This window comes from Anoplophora glabripennis, unplaced genomic scaffold (genome assembly GCF_000390285.2).
Source record: "Anoplophora glabripennis isolate ALB-LARVAE unplaced genomic scaffold, Agla_2.0 scaffold535, whole genome shotgun sequence".
NCBI classification, from domain to species: Eukaryota; Metazoa; Arthropoda; class Insecta; order Coleoptera; family Cerambycidae; genus Anoplophora; species Anoplophora glabripennis.
In genome coordinates, this window is record NW_019416612.1 from 1 (window position 1) to 14,574 (window position 14,574).

The 14,574-nt window shown below is 31.7% G+C and overlaps 5 protein-coding genes across 6 annotated transcripts; 2 read left to right on the forward strand and 3 right to left on the reverse strand.

Annotated features, from left to right (window-relative positions):
• Positions 1 to 143: 143 nt before the first annotated feature.
• Positions 144 to 617, forward strand: LOC108913668 (cytochrome b-c1 complex subunit 7-like). The gene has a single exon (XM_018719254.2). It carries the CDS (start codon positions 224 to 226, stop codon positions 554 to 556), a length of 333 nt encoding a protein of 110 aa, XP_018574770.1. The 5' UTR covers positions 144 to 223; the 3' UTR covers positions 557 to 617.
• A 219-nt stretch (positions 618 to 836) lies between these two features.
• On the reverse strand, positions 837 to 1,943 carry LOC108913667 (proliferating cell nuclear antigen). The gene is made up of 2 exons (XM_018719253.1): positions 1,621 to 1,943; positions 837 to 1,518 (listed from the first exon to the last, which is right to left on the reverse strand). Exons 1-2 carry the CDS (start codon positions 1,839 to 1,841, stop codon positions 957 to 959), a joined length of 783 nt encoding a protein of 260 aa, XP_018574769.1. The 5' UTR covers positions 1,842 to 1,943; the 3' UTR covers positions 837 to 956.
• A 677-nt stretch (positions 1,944 to 2,620) lies between these two features.
• On the forward strand, positions 2,621 to 4,946 carry LOC108913675 (mRNA export factor). 2 transcript variants are annotated; one of them, XM_018719262.2, is made up of 4 exons: positions 2,621 to 2,655; positions 2,727 to 3,055; positions 3,113 to 3,477; positions 3,988 to 4,946. In XM_018719262.2, the coding sequence occupies exons 2-4, from the start codon at positions 2,780 to 2,782 to the stop codon at positions 4,418 to 4,420; spliced, it is 1,074 nt and encodes a 357-aa protein (XP_018574778.1). In that variant the 5' UTR covers positions 2,621 to 2,655; positions 2,727 to 2,779; the 3' UTR covers positions 4,421 to 4,946. The 2 variants fall into 2 exon arrangements, with proteins under 2 accessions (XP_018574778.1, XP_018574779.1); XM_018719263.2 differs by lacking the exon at positions 2,621 to 2,655 and having other exon boundaries at positions 2,666 to 3,055.
• A 5,517-nt stretch (positions 4,947 to 10,463) lies between these two features.
• On the reverse strand, positions 10,464 to 11,095 carry LOC108913672 (NADH dehydrogenase [ubiquinone] 1 beta subcomplex subunit 3). Its single transcript, XM_018719257.1, has 2 exons — positions 10,981 to 11,095; positions 10,464 to 10,850 (listed from the first exon to the last, which is right to left on the reverse strand). Exon 2 carries the CDS (start codon positions 10,846 to 10,848, stop codon positions 10,522 to 10,524), a length of 327 nt encoding a protein of 108 aa, XP_018574773.1. The 5' UTR covers positions 10,849 to 10,850; positions 10,981 to 11,095; the 3' UTR covers positions 10,464 to 10,521.
• Positions 11,096 to 13,496: 2,401 nt separating this feature from the next.
• On the reverse strand, positions 13,497 to 14,472 carry LOC108913673 (dynein light chain roadblock-type 2). The gene is made up of 3 exons (XM_018719258.1): positions 14,375 to 14,472; positions 14,242 to 14,320; positions 13,497 to 14,193 (listed from the first exon to the last, which is right to left on the reverse strand). Exons 1-3 carry the CDS (start codon positions 14,375 to 14,377, stop codon positions 13,982 to 13,984), a joined length of 294 nt encoding a protein of 97 aa, XP_018574774.1. The 5' UTR covers positions 14,378 to 14,472; the 3' UTR covers positions 13,497 to 13,981.
• Between the last annotated feature and the right edge of the window lie 102 nt (positions 14,473 to 14,574).

Below are 14,574 nucleotides of genomic sequence, written 5' to 3' on the forward strand. Positions count from 1 at the left end.
GATAAAGAGGGATAATCCCCCTCGATCCCAAATCATTGAGGCCAATTTCTAGCCATAGAATAATGGCGCGGTTACGTGCTTGCAACGGATCCGTGATTATGTATGCATGTGGATCGAGGCTTATTTAGCCTAAATATTAAATAACTAACTTCATTTTGCTGTTGGTTGATTATCTAACATCAAATTTTTGTCCATATAAAATATAATAAAATAATTCAATAAAATGGCAGTAAGTTTCGCCCAAAAGCGTTTTATGTCCAGCGCTCTACAAAGATTTGTGTACAATTTGTCAGGATTTAATAAATATGGCCTGTGGAGAGATGACCTTTTACACGAAGACGAGGACGTAAAAGAAGCACTAAGAAGATTACCTGAAAATATAGTAGACGAAAGAAATTACCGCATTTTGAGAGCAACACAGCTATCAATTCAGAAAGATATACTCCCTAAAGAGCAATGGACAAAACTGGAAGACGATAAATTATACCTCACTCCCATTGTTAATGAAGTTATTAAAGAACGAGAAGAACGGGAGGAATGGAACAAAAATTATTAACTTGGTTAAAGTAATTCTGATGTAGTTTCGTGTGATTATATAATTAAATTATGTTAATATATTTTTTTTTCTCCATTTTCTGTACATAGTCATCTTCATATTGCCAAAATATCCTATTATCACAGAATAGTTTCATTTGTATTCAAAACAGATTTATCATATTTTCAAAAGCTGAAATGAGTACTATACTGTTCATGAATTTTTTTCATATTGATACACGATTAAAACGCAAATATGAAAAATATATCACTTTTATTTTACAAATGAGTTTTTTAGCACATTTACTTAAAAAATTAGTTAATTCTTACACAACTAATTTAAAACTTAAACCTATTTTATAAAAATATTAAAAATGCTATAGCCTGAAGATGACCGTACAATAAATAGATGTTTCATACAATTAATTTTCATCTTCTTCAATTTTTGGTGCTAAATAAAATCGTAGGTGTCCTAGATCTGGAATTTGGTATTCAACAACCAACGGGACATTGTCCGACATTGATAACTGGACTTGGTTTGTCAAAGGAGTTGCTTTCGTAAACGAGTTAAGATATTGGCACGCAAAAGTTAGTGTTACAGGTTCTTGCATTTCAATAGTAACTGCCTCTTCTTCCTTATCGAAATTGCTAGTTTGAGCAATTTTGACATTTGCACTTCCAATATCACCAGAGGTGGAGAATTTGACTCCTTCCTTTGTGCAGGAAATTACAATGGATTCACCAAATTGTGATAGATCACGGCAAATTCTTGCAAATTCACCAGAAGGCATCTTTATTACACAAGAGAAATCAGTTTCAGGTATTCCAAGATGTTCTTGGTCAAGATTCATAAGTTTCATTTCATAGTCCGATATTTTGTCCTGTTTTTTGGATTCGAACATGAATGTTACGGTATCTGCATCATCTTGTGCTTTTATTGTTACCGTGTCATCATTACTGGAACACTTGAAGATTTTTGACATACTGAAAACAATTTCTTTATAAGATCTAAGTGTTACAAGATTGTTTCTCTTAAAAAAAAAAAAAATGGGGGTTATAAGAAAAGCAAGACGAGTTTGTACCTACCTTCCAAGGTTCATTCCCATAGTTAAATTTCTATCACACCTATACTTGTCGAATCCATCAGACCTCAAATTTAGGGACACTAAAGACACGTGAGAGTTGTCCATAGCTTGTAACTGAATTCCAGATTCCGAACAATCAAAAGAAGCCTCATTTAACAAGTCCTTGATAGCATCTAATACCTTTTTGAAGGTAGCACTGGTTATCAATCTAGCCTCAAACATTTTGGATACTCTTATTTTAAACTAACAATATAACAATACTTTAATGCTTAACGGCTTAACGTTCAACACAACCTTTATACAAATGGCCGGAAAAGCGGAATGGGAGGGAAATTTACGCGCCAAATAATTTTAATAGTGAAATTCAATTATATTTGTTGGCATCAATGTAATAAAACCATAGACCTTATAAACTACTGGACTGCCCAACTGTCATTTTGCCTACATAAATGGCAATCGCTCAGACGTGTGCGAGAGAGATGGTGCTAGTAAGGGCTTAAGCATCGTTCACATAATTTCGACTGCAGCGCGCTATATTTAATTCAACTAATCAGCTAGCTGTATTCGTTTCCTTACCCCTTTTTCTGTTGGGCCGTATTCAAAGACTTTATAAAAATAATATTGAGACCAAAAGACTAAAGAAATTCATTTTTTCCAGTAGTGTAGGTATATAAAAGGGTTTATGATATTACTGGCGTAATTACGGTACAATATTTGAATTGTTTTAGCTGTTCCAAATAGTTTTTATAGTGCCTTATAAATTATAACTTCCTCATATCGTAAACTCGATCGGTTAAAATTACTGCATGCTCTCCTGACGTTGTTGTTTCAAATATTTAAATCATTTTTATGTAAAAGGAAATCAACAAATAATTTTATGACGAAGATCATAATAGTATGATTAGTTTGGATAAGGTTTTTTAACTAATTCGAATCTGCTTAATTTATCTGTGCTGCTAATATGGAATCTGCGCTGTTTTATTCCGTGCTTTGCGTTTCGAATTCGAATGTCGTCACAAAATAGATTGTCGTATTGGTAAATATTTTTGGTGTTCTATGTAAATCAATAACGTTGCATTTGAAAATTGAAATAAGTCATATTTTCAGGTCATTTCGATAAACAGAAATAAGTGTACGGTACGTTGTGTACTAATCTCGACATGTTTAACCAAAGTTCAATAGGATTTGGTGCAAGTTCAACTCCCAGTACTGCTAATCCTATGAAAGACTTCGAGGTGGTCCAACCACCTGAGGATTCTATCAGTTCTTTAGCATTTTCTCCAGCGGCTCTTCCTCAAAATTTTCTTATCGCTGGTAGTTGGGATAATAACGTACGTTGCTGGGAAATTGAACAAAATGGTACTAGTGTTCCAAAATCTATGCAGTCATGTGGGGGACCCGTTTTAGATGTTGCTTGGAGCGATGATGGAACCAAGGTGCCCATTAATATAAAAACATAATTCATATAAAAATTTAAATTATATAAATTTTAGGTATTTATGGCAGGTTGCGACAAGCAAGCTAAAATGTGGGATTTAGCTAGTAATCAGGTAGTCCAAGTTGCAGTTCATGATGCACCTATTAAAACATGCCATTGGATCAAAGCACCTAATTACTCCTGTTTAATGACTGGTTCTTGGGATAAAACATTGAAATTTTGGGATACTCGTAGTCCAAATCCAATGATGAGCATCAATTTGCCAGAACGTTGCTATTGTGCTGATGTAGACTATCCCATGGCTGTCGTTGGAACTGCTGGCCGACACATCGTCGTGTATCAGTTGGAGAATAAGCCTCAAGAGTTTAAAAAGTTGGATAGTCCATTGAAGTATCAACATCGCTGTGTAGCAATTTTCAGGTAGAAATCAATGAATTTTAAATTTAAAATACAGTATAACCTACTAATAACGGACACCCACACGGAAAGTTTATGTAAACAGATTCATCCCATGCTGTTTTAAAGGAAATTTTATGCCTCATACAAAATTTTTTCAACCATCCACTAGAAATTTTGAATTTAGCTGCAAACTTGAGTTGCCTCCAATACCTTTTATTTGCGTAGAGATATGGAAATATTCTTGTCTCGTACCTTACACAACCAATTAAAAATTGTTTTTGTAATAAAACTATGTACACTAATTCAGTGTCATCCCATCTGTCGGCTATTAACAAACAATTTCACATATATTTTCGTGCATTCGTAATAAATCCGTTTTATAGATGGTCTGTTATTAAGGAGATATTATGAAAACCCTATTGTAAAATCTTGTTATTTAGAGGGATCCGCAATTCATAAGTGTCCACAAATAAAAGTTTTACTGTGTATTCTCTACATTTGTATTTGTAACGGAAAATAAAAATTTTTTAGAGATAAAAAGAAAATTCCAACGGGATATGCTCTGGGTTCCGTGGAGGGACGAGTGGCTATTCAGTATGTGATTCCCACAAATCCCAAAGACAACTTCACTTTCAAATGCCACCGCTCCAATGGAACACCTAATGGGTACCAAGATATTTACGCCGTAAACGATATTGCTTTCCATCCTGTGCACGGTACTTTAGCAACAGTGGGAGCTGACGGCACATTTAGTTTCTGGGATAAGGATGCCCGCACTAAATTGAAACCCTCCGAGTCGATGGAACAACCCATAGTGCGGTGTGCGTTCAATAATAACGGACAGATATTTGCTTATGCAGTTAGTTATGATTGGAGCAAAGGACATGAGTTTTATAACACGCAGAAAAAGAATTACATATTCTTGAGGCCTTGCTATGACGAACTTAAACCTAGAACATCTTAAGGTTTTAAGTCGTTAAATGTTTAAATAGGACAGAGTAGTCTTTTATAAAATTTCTGTGTATTCAAGCTGCTGTAGCACAGTGTAGGCTTGCAGTGTCTGATATTATCTACAATCAATCATTTAATGGTAAACAGCATAGATTTATATTTATATTTGATCATTTTCCTTTGAAACTTTCTTAATATACCGTAAAACATGCCTACTTTGCCCATGAAAATTTGTTTTTTTGGACAAATATTTTATATGCACATGTATAAATGTAAATTAAAATTACCTTGCAGTCACACTAACCGTTGGATATTTATTTTAACTATCAGTTTTGTAATAGGTGGGCACATGTGTCAAAAAAAATAAATTGGGGCAAAGTTTGGGATTTCTTCAACTTTCCCGGCTGTATAAATTTCACTTTGGAGACAATTTGAAGGATCTTTAAACAACTATGCTCATCAAATAAGTTTTTAAAAAATATTTTAAGATGTGTGGAAGAGGTAGGGATTTTAAAAACCAAAAAATTGTAACGTATTTTTATTGAAAAATATTAAAAAAATGCCAATTCTAAGGCAAAAGAATATAAAAAAAATAAATAATACATTCTAAACAAACTTAAAAATTGTAATCAGTTGCGATAACATCACAGTCGTTTCCCACTGAGCATAATACAGCTTATAAACTGTAGGATTTTAAGTTATCCTTAAAAATGAGACCTTTTAGTGGATCTGATAAACTTTTGACTACGTCAACAAAAAAGACTTCAGAAATATCATCCTTTTCAGGAAATAAAAAGCCCGCCTCATATTAAAAAAAATTTAACTGAAAATATTGTCTAAATCTGATTTTTCCAAAATGAGTCCAATAAAATGTCTTACAGTTTTTTCCGTCGGAAACTGAACCACAACAAATTTTCCTGGTTCTAAGTTATCTGGATTAAAATGGTTGTCTTCAAGATGATTTTCTTTTGATGCATCACTGTTTGTATCACTGATTTCTGAAACAATACCTATCTTCATAATTTTCATTGCCTTCCTCGTTCTCGTTCTCTTCAGCTAAGTCAACTACCTTCCCCTTTATGAAATCTTCATACTGCAAAGATTCTCCTGCATGTATATTAACTTTTTTCTTTTTCCCTTTCTTAATGGCTTCTCTTTTAGAATCCTTTCTGTCTTTAAGGAAAGTCAATACAGCATGGCTAATTTCAGTGTTGACTCTCGTTTTAAATCGTTTTCCAGGCATTTTCTTCAAGACTTCGTGGGAATTCAATGAATATATTCCTGTTGCACCATTTTGTATATTCTTAAAATTTGGATTTATTTTATTCATTAGTTATGTCAACAACTGAGGAAATATGCTTTTTTCTACACAATTTATATTGCGTTGTTTTGTTTTTACATCCGTTAAAATCGATCTCCATGTCTGCTTTAATGGCGTAAAAAGGCTGACATCTAGAGGCTGTGTTGACTGAGTTGAGTTCGGTGGTAAGAGAACAAACCTTATGTTATGTTGTTGACATTCTTGCAATATTTCTATGTTTATGTGTGACGACAAGTTGTCACCGATTAAGAATAGATTCTGCATCTTTCTTAGCCCAAGGAATTATGACTTTTTTAAACCAGTCATGAAAGTCGCGGAATTGAACCATCCTAATTTAGTTCTTTTATAAAATGTTTTACAAAGGTAAACAATCTCCAGCTGCGGTCCCTGCAAACATGATAGAAATTGCACTTTTAGTGGAATTCATATATCGTTCAGGATATTTAGTTCCACGTCTAAAAAGAAGTTTTGAGTTTCTGGGTTGTCGCTAAGATTTGTTTCATCATAGTTAACTATATTTACCAAATTTTCTATCCAACCCATTCCTGGAAGATTTCCATCTCGAAAATAATTGTCTTTTGCCCCTTTGGAATATAAATAATATTTCACTAACATTCTCACTTCAAGTGGAGCTAACGGAGATCCAAATTCTGCGCATGCTATTATAACGTCTGTCGTCTACCAATTGACGTCCTTCAATGTCGTTTGTGGCAAGGGGATGACCCACGGGCTTCAGATGTCTTTTATTTTATTTATTCAGGAAAGTTTGCTAGGAATCTTACATAGTTGCTCAGCTTCTCTAAAGCTTAATCCATTGTGAATTGCTGTTAAAGCCCTTTGTAGAGTTTTTTGGGTATAATTTCGATACCTCCTCGAACCTAGTGTTCTTCTAATTCTACCCATATCTAAAAAAGGACCTCGTTACTTAGAAAATAATTTTCATCAGTATAAAGTTATTTTGTTGAGAAAAATAAAGATTAAAAAAACAAACTAGCTTAAAAAGAATTCAGTACGATATATTCTAACCTAAAATAAAGGTTCACATTTATATTTTAGCATAAAAACTCTTTTTTTGCTGAGAAAAATAAAATTTTATAAAAACATTTTTAAACAAGAACTACCTATCAACATTGCCCGGTTACTTGTTACCACATAAAAAAAAACGTTTGTAATGTATATTTAGTTAACGGATATTCTCAACAAATAATTATAACAAAGATCTTGACAAAGTTTCGTTGAAATAAATAAAATAGAAACCAAGCAGCAATGCTTAAAGTTTAAAGAACTACGAGTTGACGTGACCGTCGGTGTTGCCACTTTTCACAACTTGAATTTTTCCGTTATCTCTGCCTTGGGCAAAGTTGTCCCTTCTGGGCAAAGTAAGCAGGTTTTACCGTACATTTTTTAAATATGTTGTCGAATTTTGTAACGTAAAAATAAATATTTAAATATTGTAAAATATTTAAATTACTTCATTTTGTAAAATATGAGTTTTTTTTTTCAGCAAAACATATTTAATAATAATAATAATACTAATAATTTATTTTCCTCAGAGTCATAATATGTACAGGAATAGTCAAATAAAACTTACAAACTAAGGCAACGTAGGTAAAATTTCCAATATGGAATAAAAACATTTTTCCATTAAAAACCGCTAAAAAAGCTTTCTTAAAGAAATATTCACTTTTCAGTAATTTTAATTGGTTAGGTAACTTGGACCTAAACAGGAGAATTGGACGTTATTCTTATTCTAGCGAATGGAACCTGTAAATTAATATTTTGTCTTGTGTTATACTTGAGGAGTGCATCATTTAAAAGAAATTACTTTTATTTTTGAAAACATATAAACAGGTCTAAAATATGAACAAACATGGTAAAGTTAGAATTTTAAAATTTTTAAAAATATTACACGAATAATGACCGGGAACTCTTACCATATATCTTAATAATCTCTTCTGTGCTATAAAAATTTGTATAAAAAATGTAGAATTTCCCCAAAAACAGAGACGCGAGATGCAACTTGTGCATGATATAAGCAAAGAAGTTGTTCCATACTTATATATCGGCCTTAGATTGCGAAACAAATAAGTAAGAGAGGAAATTTTATTAGTTAATAACACAGTGAATTTTCCAATTCAAATTTTTGTCTATGTTCAGACCTAAAAATTTTATTACCTTAACATCAGCACTTAAGTCATCATTTCCTATGGTAAAACCCATCATATCACAATATTTCTGCGAGCTATGAAATCTTATAATATTGTTTTATTAGTATTAAAATACAAATTATTCTCAGAGAACCATTTTGTTAGATCTTTTAATAAGACATTAGAAATTGTCTCCAAATCCTTATCGTTTGGGTTCGATCTAATTAAAGATGTGTCATCCGCATACATGGTAAAATTTGTGCTTGGTGAGATAGCATGCAAATCATTAACATATATTAAAAACAGCACCGGCCCTAGAATTGAGCCTTGCGGTACACCCATCTTTGCAGGATACGGCACCGAACAAATAAATATTTTCTATTGAGATATATTGGATTTTATTCGACACGAAAGTTTACAACCGATTAAGAAGTAAACCTCTGATATCACAAGAAATCAGGTTATATATCGGCCTCTGATGGTCGACACAATCGAATGTCTTACTTAAATCGCAGAAGATACCGGCCAGGCGTTCACCAAGCTCTATAAAATTATAAACCTTTTCTAAAAAAGCATGGATAGCTGTGCCTGTAGACATACCACTACGAAACCCGTGTTGATCCTTGGTTAAAATATTAAATTTGTCCAAAAAATATAAAATATTTTTGAAAATGCGGCAGGACTTGTTACAGATTTGAAATTATTCATATTATTTGTATCGCCACTTTTATAAATTGGTACAACCCTCCCAGTTTCCAGGGACTCTAGAAATGCGCCACACACGAATGATAAGTTAATGAGATATGTAATTGGATCTAGGTATAATACAATCAATAACTCTTTATTAGAAAAGTTGGTATGTCATCAGAACTTGACGATTTTTTGTTTTTTAATTTTCAGCAAAGTCAGAATTTCAGCCAGAGTAAATGGATGTAAATAACAATTTTTTGTATAAATATTAATATTCAAGTTGCCTACCCTATTAGGTATAAGGTCAACTACTCTCTGAGGGGCGATTATAAAAAGTCATTGAACGATGAAGCCACTATCGCAGGTTCAATATGAGAAATTCCATCCATTTAATTGTTGAAAGATTTATATCTCACATTCGTATGAGCTGCTCAATTATTTTGTTTGTTATCGGTCTACACAATTGCTTAGAAATTGGGAATTTCAAAATCTGGGTTTTCATTAAATCTAGCTAGTCAATTCCAAAATTTCGTTCCTTTTTTACACTTTTAAATATACAGGCAGTTAATTAAGTTATTTTAAACAAAAATTGCTATATTAACATAGATTTGCAAAATGATAGTTTTTGAGATACAGGGTGTTGAAATTCAGAAAAAAGTTCACTTTTTCTAAAATATCTCTGAAGATGATTGATATATGTAGAATGACGAAACTTAGGCTAATGATTTATCTAATTATAGGTAGAAATCCAATGAATTCAAATATAAATATGTGTATCAGGAGTGGAGATACTGGGATTATTTTCATCAAGAATCCTAGAATCTCATTTTATTTAATTAAACGTAACGTGACTTTAGACCTGCTCGTTTCGCAAAAAAAAATTATTGATTTTTTACAATTTCAAATAAATTGTAATCGTGAAAAGTCCAAGTAATTGACTTAATTTTTTTTTTTGGACGATATCCCTTGCTCCCTCTAATAAAATTGCAACATTTTATGCTATGACTCATTATGTATTTAAAACTAATTTTAGCAAAAGATCCTATGAACTTTACTAGACAAATGAGTACCTAGTTCAACTGATTAATGTCGTTGAAAATTGAAATAATAATAAATCAAAAATGGTTCATTTTGCAAATAAAATGAAAGATAGCTTTTATCTTGGAAACAGCACAAAAAGTTACGGGTAGTGATTGAATTTTGGAAATATTAGGTGGTGTTGAATTTGTAGGGTCTTCTGTGAGAGGGACTTTCGGATTTTTGCCTTTATTAATATGATTCATAAGCTTAAGTTTCATCATTCTGGATTAAAAATCTTCAGATATATTTAAGAAAATTTGATTTTTCTCTAAAACTATTCACCCTTCTTCGTTTAAGATTATTGAAAGAATCACTCCTTACAATTTGTCAATTTATTTGATTAACACCCTGTATTGGAGATAAATATGTTGAAACGTTTTGTCTAATATACATTTTTCCGTTTTAATAAAGCAAATGTCACTAAACTCACTCATAAATAAGTTCTACAGATTTGCAATTTAAAATTTAGATTGCAAATAAAAGAATGTAAATTCTAAATGTGATTGCTTTTTTTTAAAGCAATACATATCACAACGAATTACATAGTATTGTCTCTTTCACTGTTTAAACTGCAAGCAAAAAGATAACTATCCCCACACATTGCTCTTCAAACGATTCAAGAACAGATTATTGACTGTCCTCTTCAATATGAGGTTAATTATTTTAAGAAAATGTGACATTTTTTATGATACTGCCCTGCCATTTTTTTAAAGCAAATTTACCATGCTTTTACAAGCATTCCAAATCCACGAGATTATTTATTTTAATACTGAAAATAAATAAAAAATGTTAGGTTCTATATAAAAAAAAATAACAAATATTTTAAAACCTATTATATTCAATAACATTGTACAACTACACTAATAATTCATAATATTAATGGTCACTGCTGTGATCGTGGCTGCCGTGTCCATGATCACTAGGATATATTTTGTCATACAAGGCAGTGCCAGCAATAGTTACGAGGAAAGCTGCAAAGCCATATTTGAAACCTCTAAAGAAAATTAGTCTTCCACGGGCCTTCTCAGTTCCCCATTCTTTAACGTTATATCGCCAGACTTCATTGCGCAGCCAGGGGTCTTTCAAACCTTGAGCAGCCAGAGCTTTTTCTACTGCTACTAATTCAGGAACGTCAGCTACTTTGAATATTTTATAGTCTGGGATCGTGTAAGGTTCGTGATGACCGTGGCCATGTCCCCCCATTTCTTAAAAATAATAACATAACCTTAAAACATTACATAATTGGGTAAAAATTTATTCTGATAATTTTTGTTAAGCAGTATTGTACATCTATAAATTATTGGGTAACTTAAAATTGAAAAATAAATTACATACCTGCAAATTCAGTCCACTTCAACCAATGCTCTTTTCCTATCCCAAGTAAACTTTTTGGAATTTTTGACAGGTTTTGACAATTGGAATTGACAGTCAGTTTGTTCTTCGTCGTGATTTTTCTGATCGGAGTAAGATTTGCTGTTTCTTGGGCAAAAGTTTTGTTCTAATCTAATCCGGTTCTGTTTCGTGGGCAAGATCAAACTGCTCTAGATCAAGAAAAATCACGCTTTATCTGCTCCACCTTGGAATAAGAGCCCTTTTCTTTTATTCATGATTTCGGAATCATAACGCGTAACGATCCGACGAAAACCAATCAGGTCGGTAGATTTCGGATTGTAACGCTTTATGAAATTATGATTCTGAAATCACGAATAAAAGAAAACAGCTAAGTGTGAGTTAGAGCCGCTTGGAGTTTGAATTGACCTTGACTTTTACCGGTCTTTTGTGGAGCACATTAACCTATAAAATTTACTGAAACCTGAAATCAAAGAATTAACCTATGTATAGTTCGTATATGTTAATATTCTTTACTGAAGTTATTGTATGATTTAACTGTGCTTTGAAACTGTTTATTAAATTGTCTTTATAATCTGTGCTGTTTATAGTGTTTCTGTCTTGTATTTGTTTCTGAAAAAAATGGAAAACATGATAGATGTAAACGTTGATGATGTTGTTGATGGACATTACGTTATAAATGCTGTCCTTTATAATCTGTGTATCTAATTTACGGTTTACACCCAAATGAAATAAAAGTTACTCTGAACACATCGATCGCATTTTCTCGTTTATCGAAACTATATGCAAAGTGATCTGAAGTAAACTAGAGCGTAACGAAGAACAAACCTAGTATGACAGTTCGATTATTATTTGATATTTGATTGATATCCTAGATAAATGATACTGATTGATATTTCGCGTATTTACTGAGCTCTGAGCATTCCATTGAAGTTGCATTTTCGTAATGGGATCAAATCATCAGAGTGAATATTCATAAGACATTTTCTTGTTCCGACCACTCCGATACAATTATCAGGTGCGTTTTGTTGGATTCATTCCGGAATTGAATTATACAGAATGCGCGAGATCTCGCTCTTTTTATTTCGTATACACTCTCGCTCATCTTTGTCAAATCTTGCTCGTTTTAGTACCCTTCAAAACGATCAGTTTACCTAAATATGAATTAATGCACAAATAACAAACTTTCCCCAATTTTAACGCAGATTTTCTATAAAATAGACAGTTTGAAACTTACATTACTTTTTGGTGTAAAGAAATTTGTAATTTACGATGCTGCTTGTTCAAAAGCGTCAAATTACAAATTTCTTTACAACAAAAAGTAATTTGAGTTTCAAACTAACTCCATTTTATAGAAAATTTGTGATAGAATGGAGGAAAGTCTGTTATTTATGCATTAATTCATATTTAAACAATCTGTGTAATAAAATCTATAAAAATGCATTGCTGGTTGCCTATATGGTTTGCTAGATACCGACCAACTACCGACAGTCGAGTCGGAAAGTCGAAACATTTGTCGAATGGCCAGATAATGTTAATTTTTAATTTCTTCAGTCTTTATTTAAATTTAAAATTAATAAAAACCTACTAACCTACTAACAAAAACTATGGAATTGTACCTATAATCTAGTGAAGTTTGGCTATTCTATTTTTGTATTATAGACACAGAGGAGGGTCCTCTGTGGTAGACACAAAATATATAATAGACCTTGTTCCCTCTAATAAAAATGCAACATTTTATGCTATGACTGATCATGTATTTAAAATGAAAGATAGCTTTTAGCTTGGAAACAGTACAAAAAGTTACAGGTAGCGATCAAATTATATTTGGTGGCGGGTTTTCGGTGATAAGAACTTTCGGATATTTACCTTGATTTATATGAATCATTAGCATAAGTTTCATTATTCTGGATAAAAAAATCTTCAGATATATTTTAGAAAAGTTGATTTTTCTCGAAAACTATTCAATCTTCTTCGCTTAGATTTACTGAAATTGCTCCTTACAATTTGTCCATTTATTTAATTAACACCCTGTATAGTAGAAAAATATCTCGGAATGCTTTATCTAATATACATTATTCCATTTTAATAAAGCAAATGTCACTAAAACTCACTCATAAATAAGTTCTACCGATTTCAATTTAAAATTTAGATTGTTTGCAAAGATTGTAAATTCTAAATGCGATTGCTTTTTTTAAAGCAATACATATTACATAGTTTAAACTGCAAGCAAAACGATAAACCTGTTCAATTCCCACAAATTACTCTTTGAACGATTCAAGAATAGATCCCCTGAAGAGATTATCGACCATCCTCTACAATACGAGGTTCATTATTTTATTAAAATGTGACATTTTTTATGATACTGTCCTACCATTTTTAAAAAAAGCAAATTTAGCATGCTCTTAAAAACATAAACATACCAAATCCATGAGAATGTTATTTTTAATTATTTTAATTTTGTTCATAAAAATATTAATTACAAAATTTAAAAATTAAAGCCAGCTGTACATTAACTATTTGCATTCTTCTAATATTCTATGAAACAAATTTTTCTTCTAATAATGTGAAATAGGTTAACCTATTGTACACCAACAAAAATTTGAAACTCGTACCAAAGTTCATGGCTAAGCTTTTGGTATATCATAATTTCTTAACTATTATTTTCTTTTTTATAAAATTATCTTTTTCTGGGATCAGTCAATAAAAATACAACATTGCAAAAATGAAATGGTTTTTATTGACAGATTTCCCGAAAAAAATACATTTTGTCTAAAAAATGTAGGTTTTAGGTATATTCTTTAGTCGTAATACATATCTTATTTCCATAATTTTCACTTCCAGCATCTCATTCTGCATTCATTTAATGACAAAATGATATTAAATTAACAATCTACTTACATATGTAAAAAAATAAAACGTGCAGGTTAATACATTAAAAATAAATATTAATAGCAAATGGTGGACTAAATTGCTTATTATAAATTTAATCTGTTGGATTCTGAACTACTATAAGAATAAATTCTTTATCTGGAGCTACCATAATCTCGTGTTTCTTTGACCGAATTCTTAGAAAGGTAAGATCGTTAGAAGGATCCAAATCACGTACGACACTTCTCGCTTTATCTGCTAATGAACTTATTAATCCTGCATATTGAACTGTAGTTGTATTGTCCAAAGTTGATTTAATGGGGATTCCTACAACAACCATGTCAATTCAATATTCATTTTATGTATACACATTACCCTCAGAGTTGACTACTATTGTCCCAACAACACCTTTGTGGGATTGAATGCGTTTCATGGTTTCTTCTACTTCGTTGGACTATATAAGGATTAATGATTATTACTGCAGCAATAAATTAAAATAAGTACTTACCATTTTTTATTTATTAAATTGAAAGTGATAGAGCGAATTTACTACAGCACAATTTCTTTGCAAATTGTGTCGATGTCTCGTCTGCTCTGCTCTGTTTATGAATGATGGATGACAGATGACGTCATTGGAACAATTTTTTGCATTGTCAAGTTGAAAACTGGTTATATAATTGTTAACATGATTATATATGGTTAGTCCGT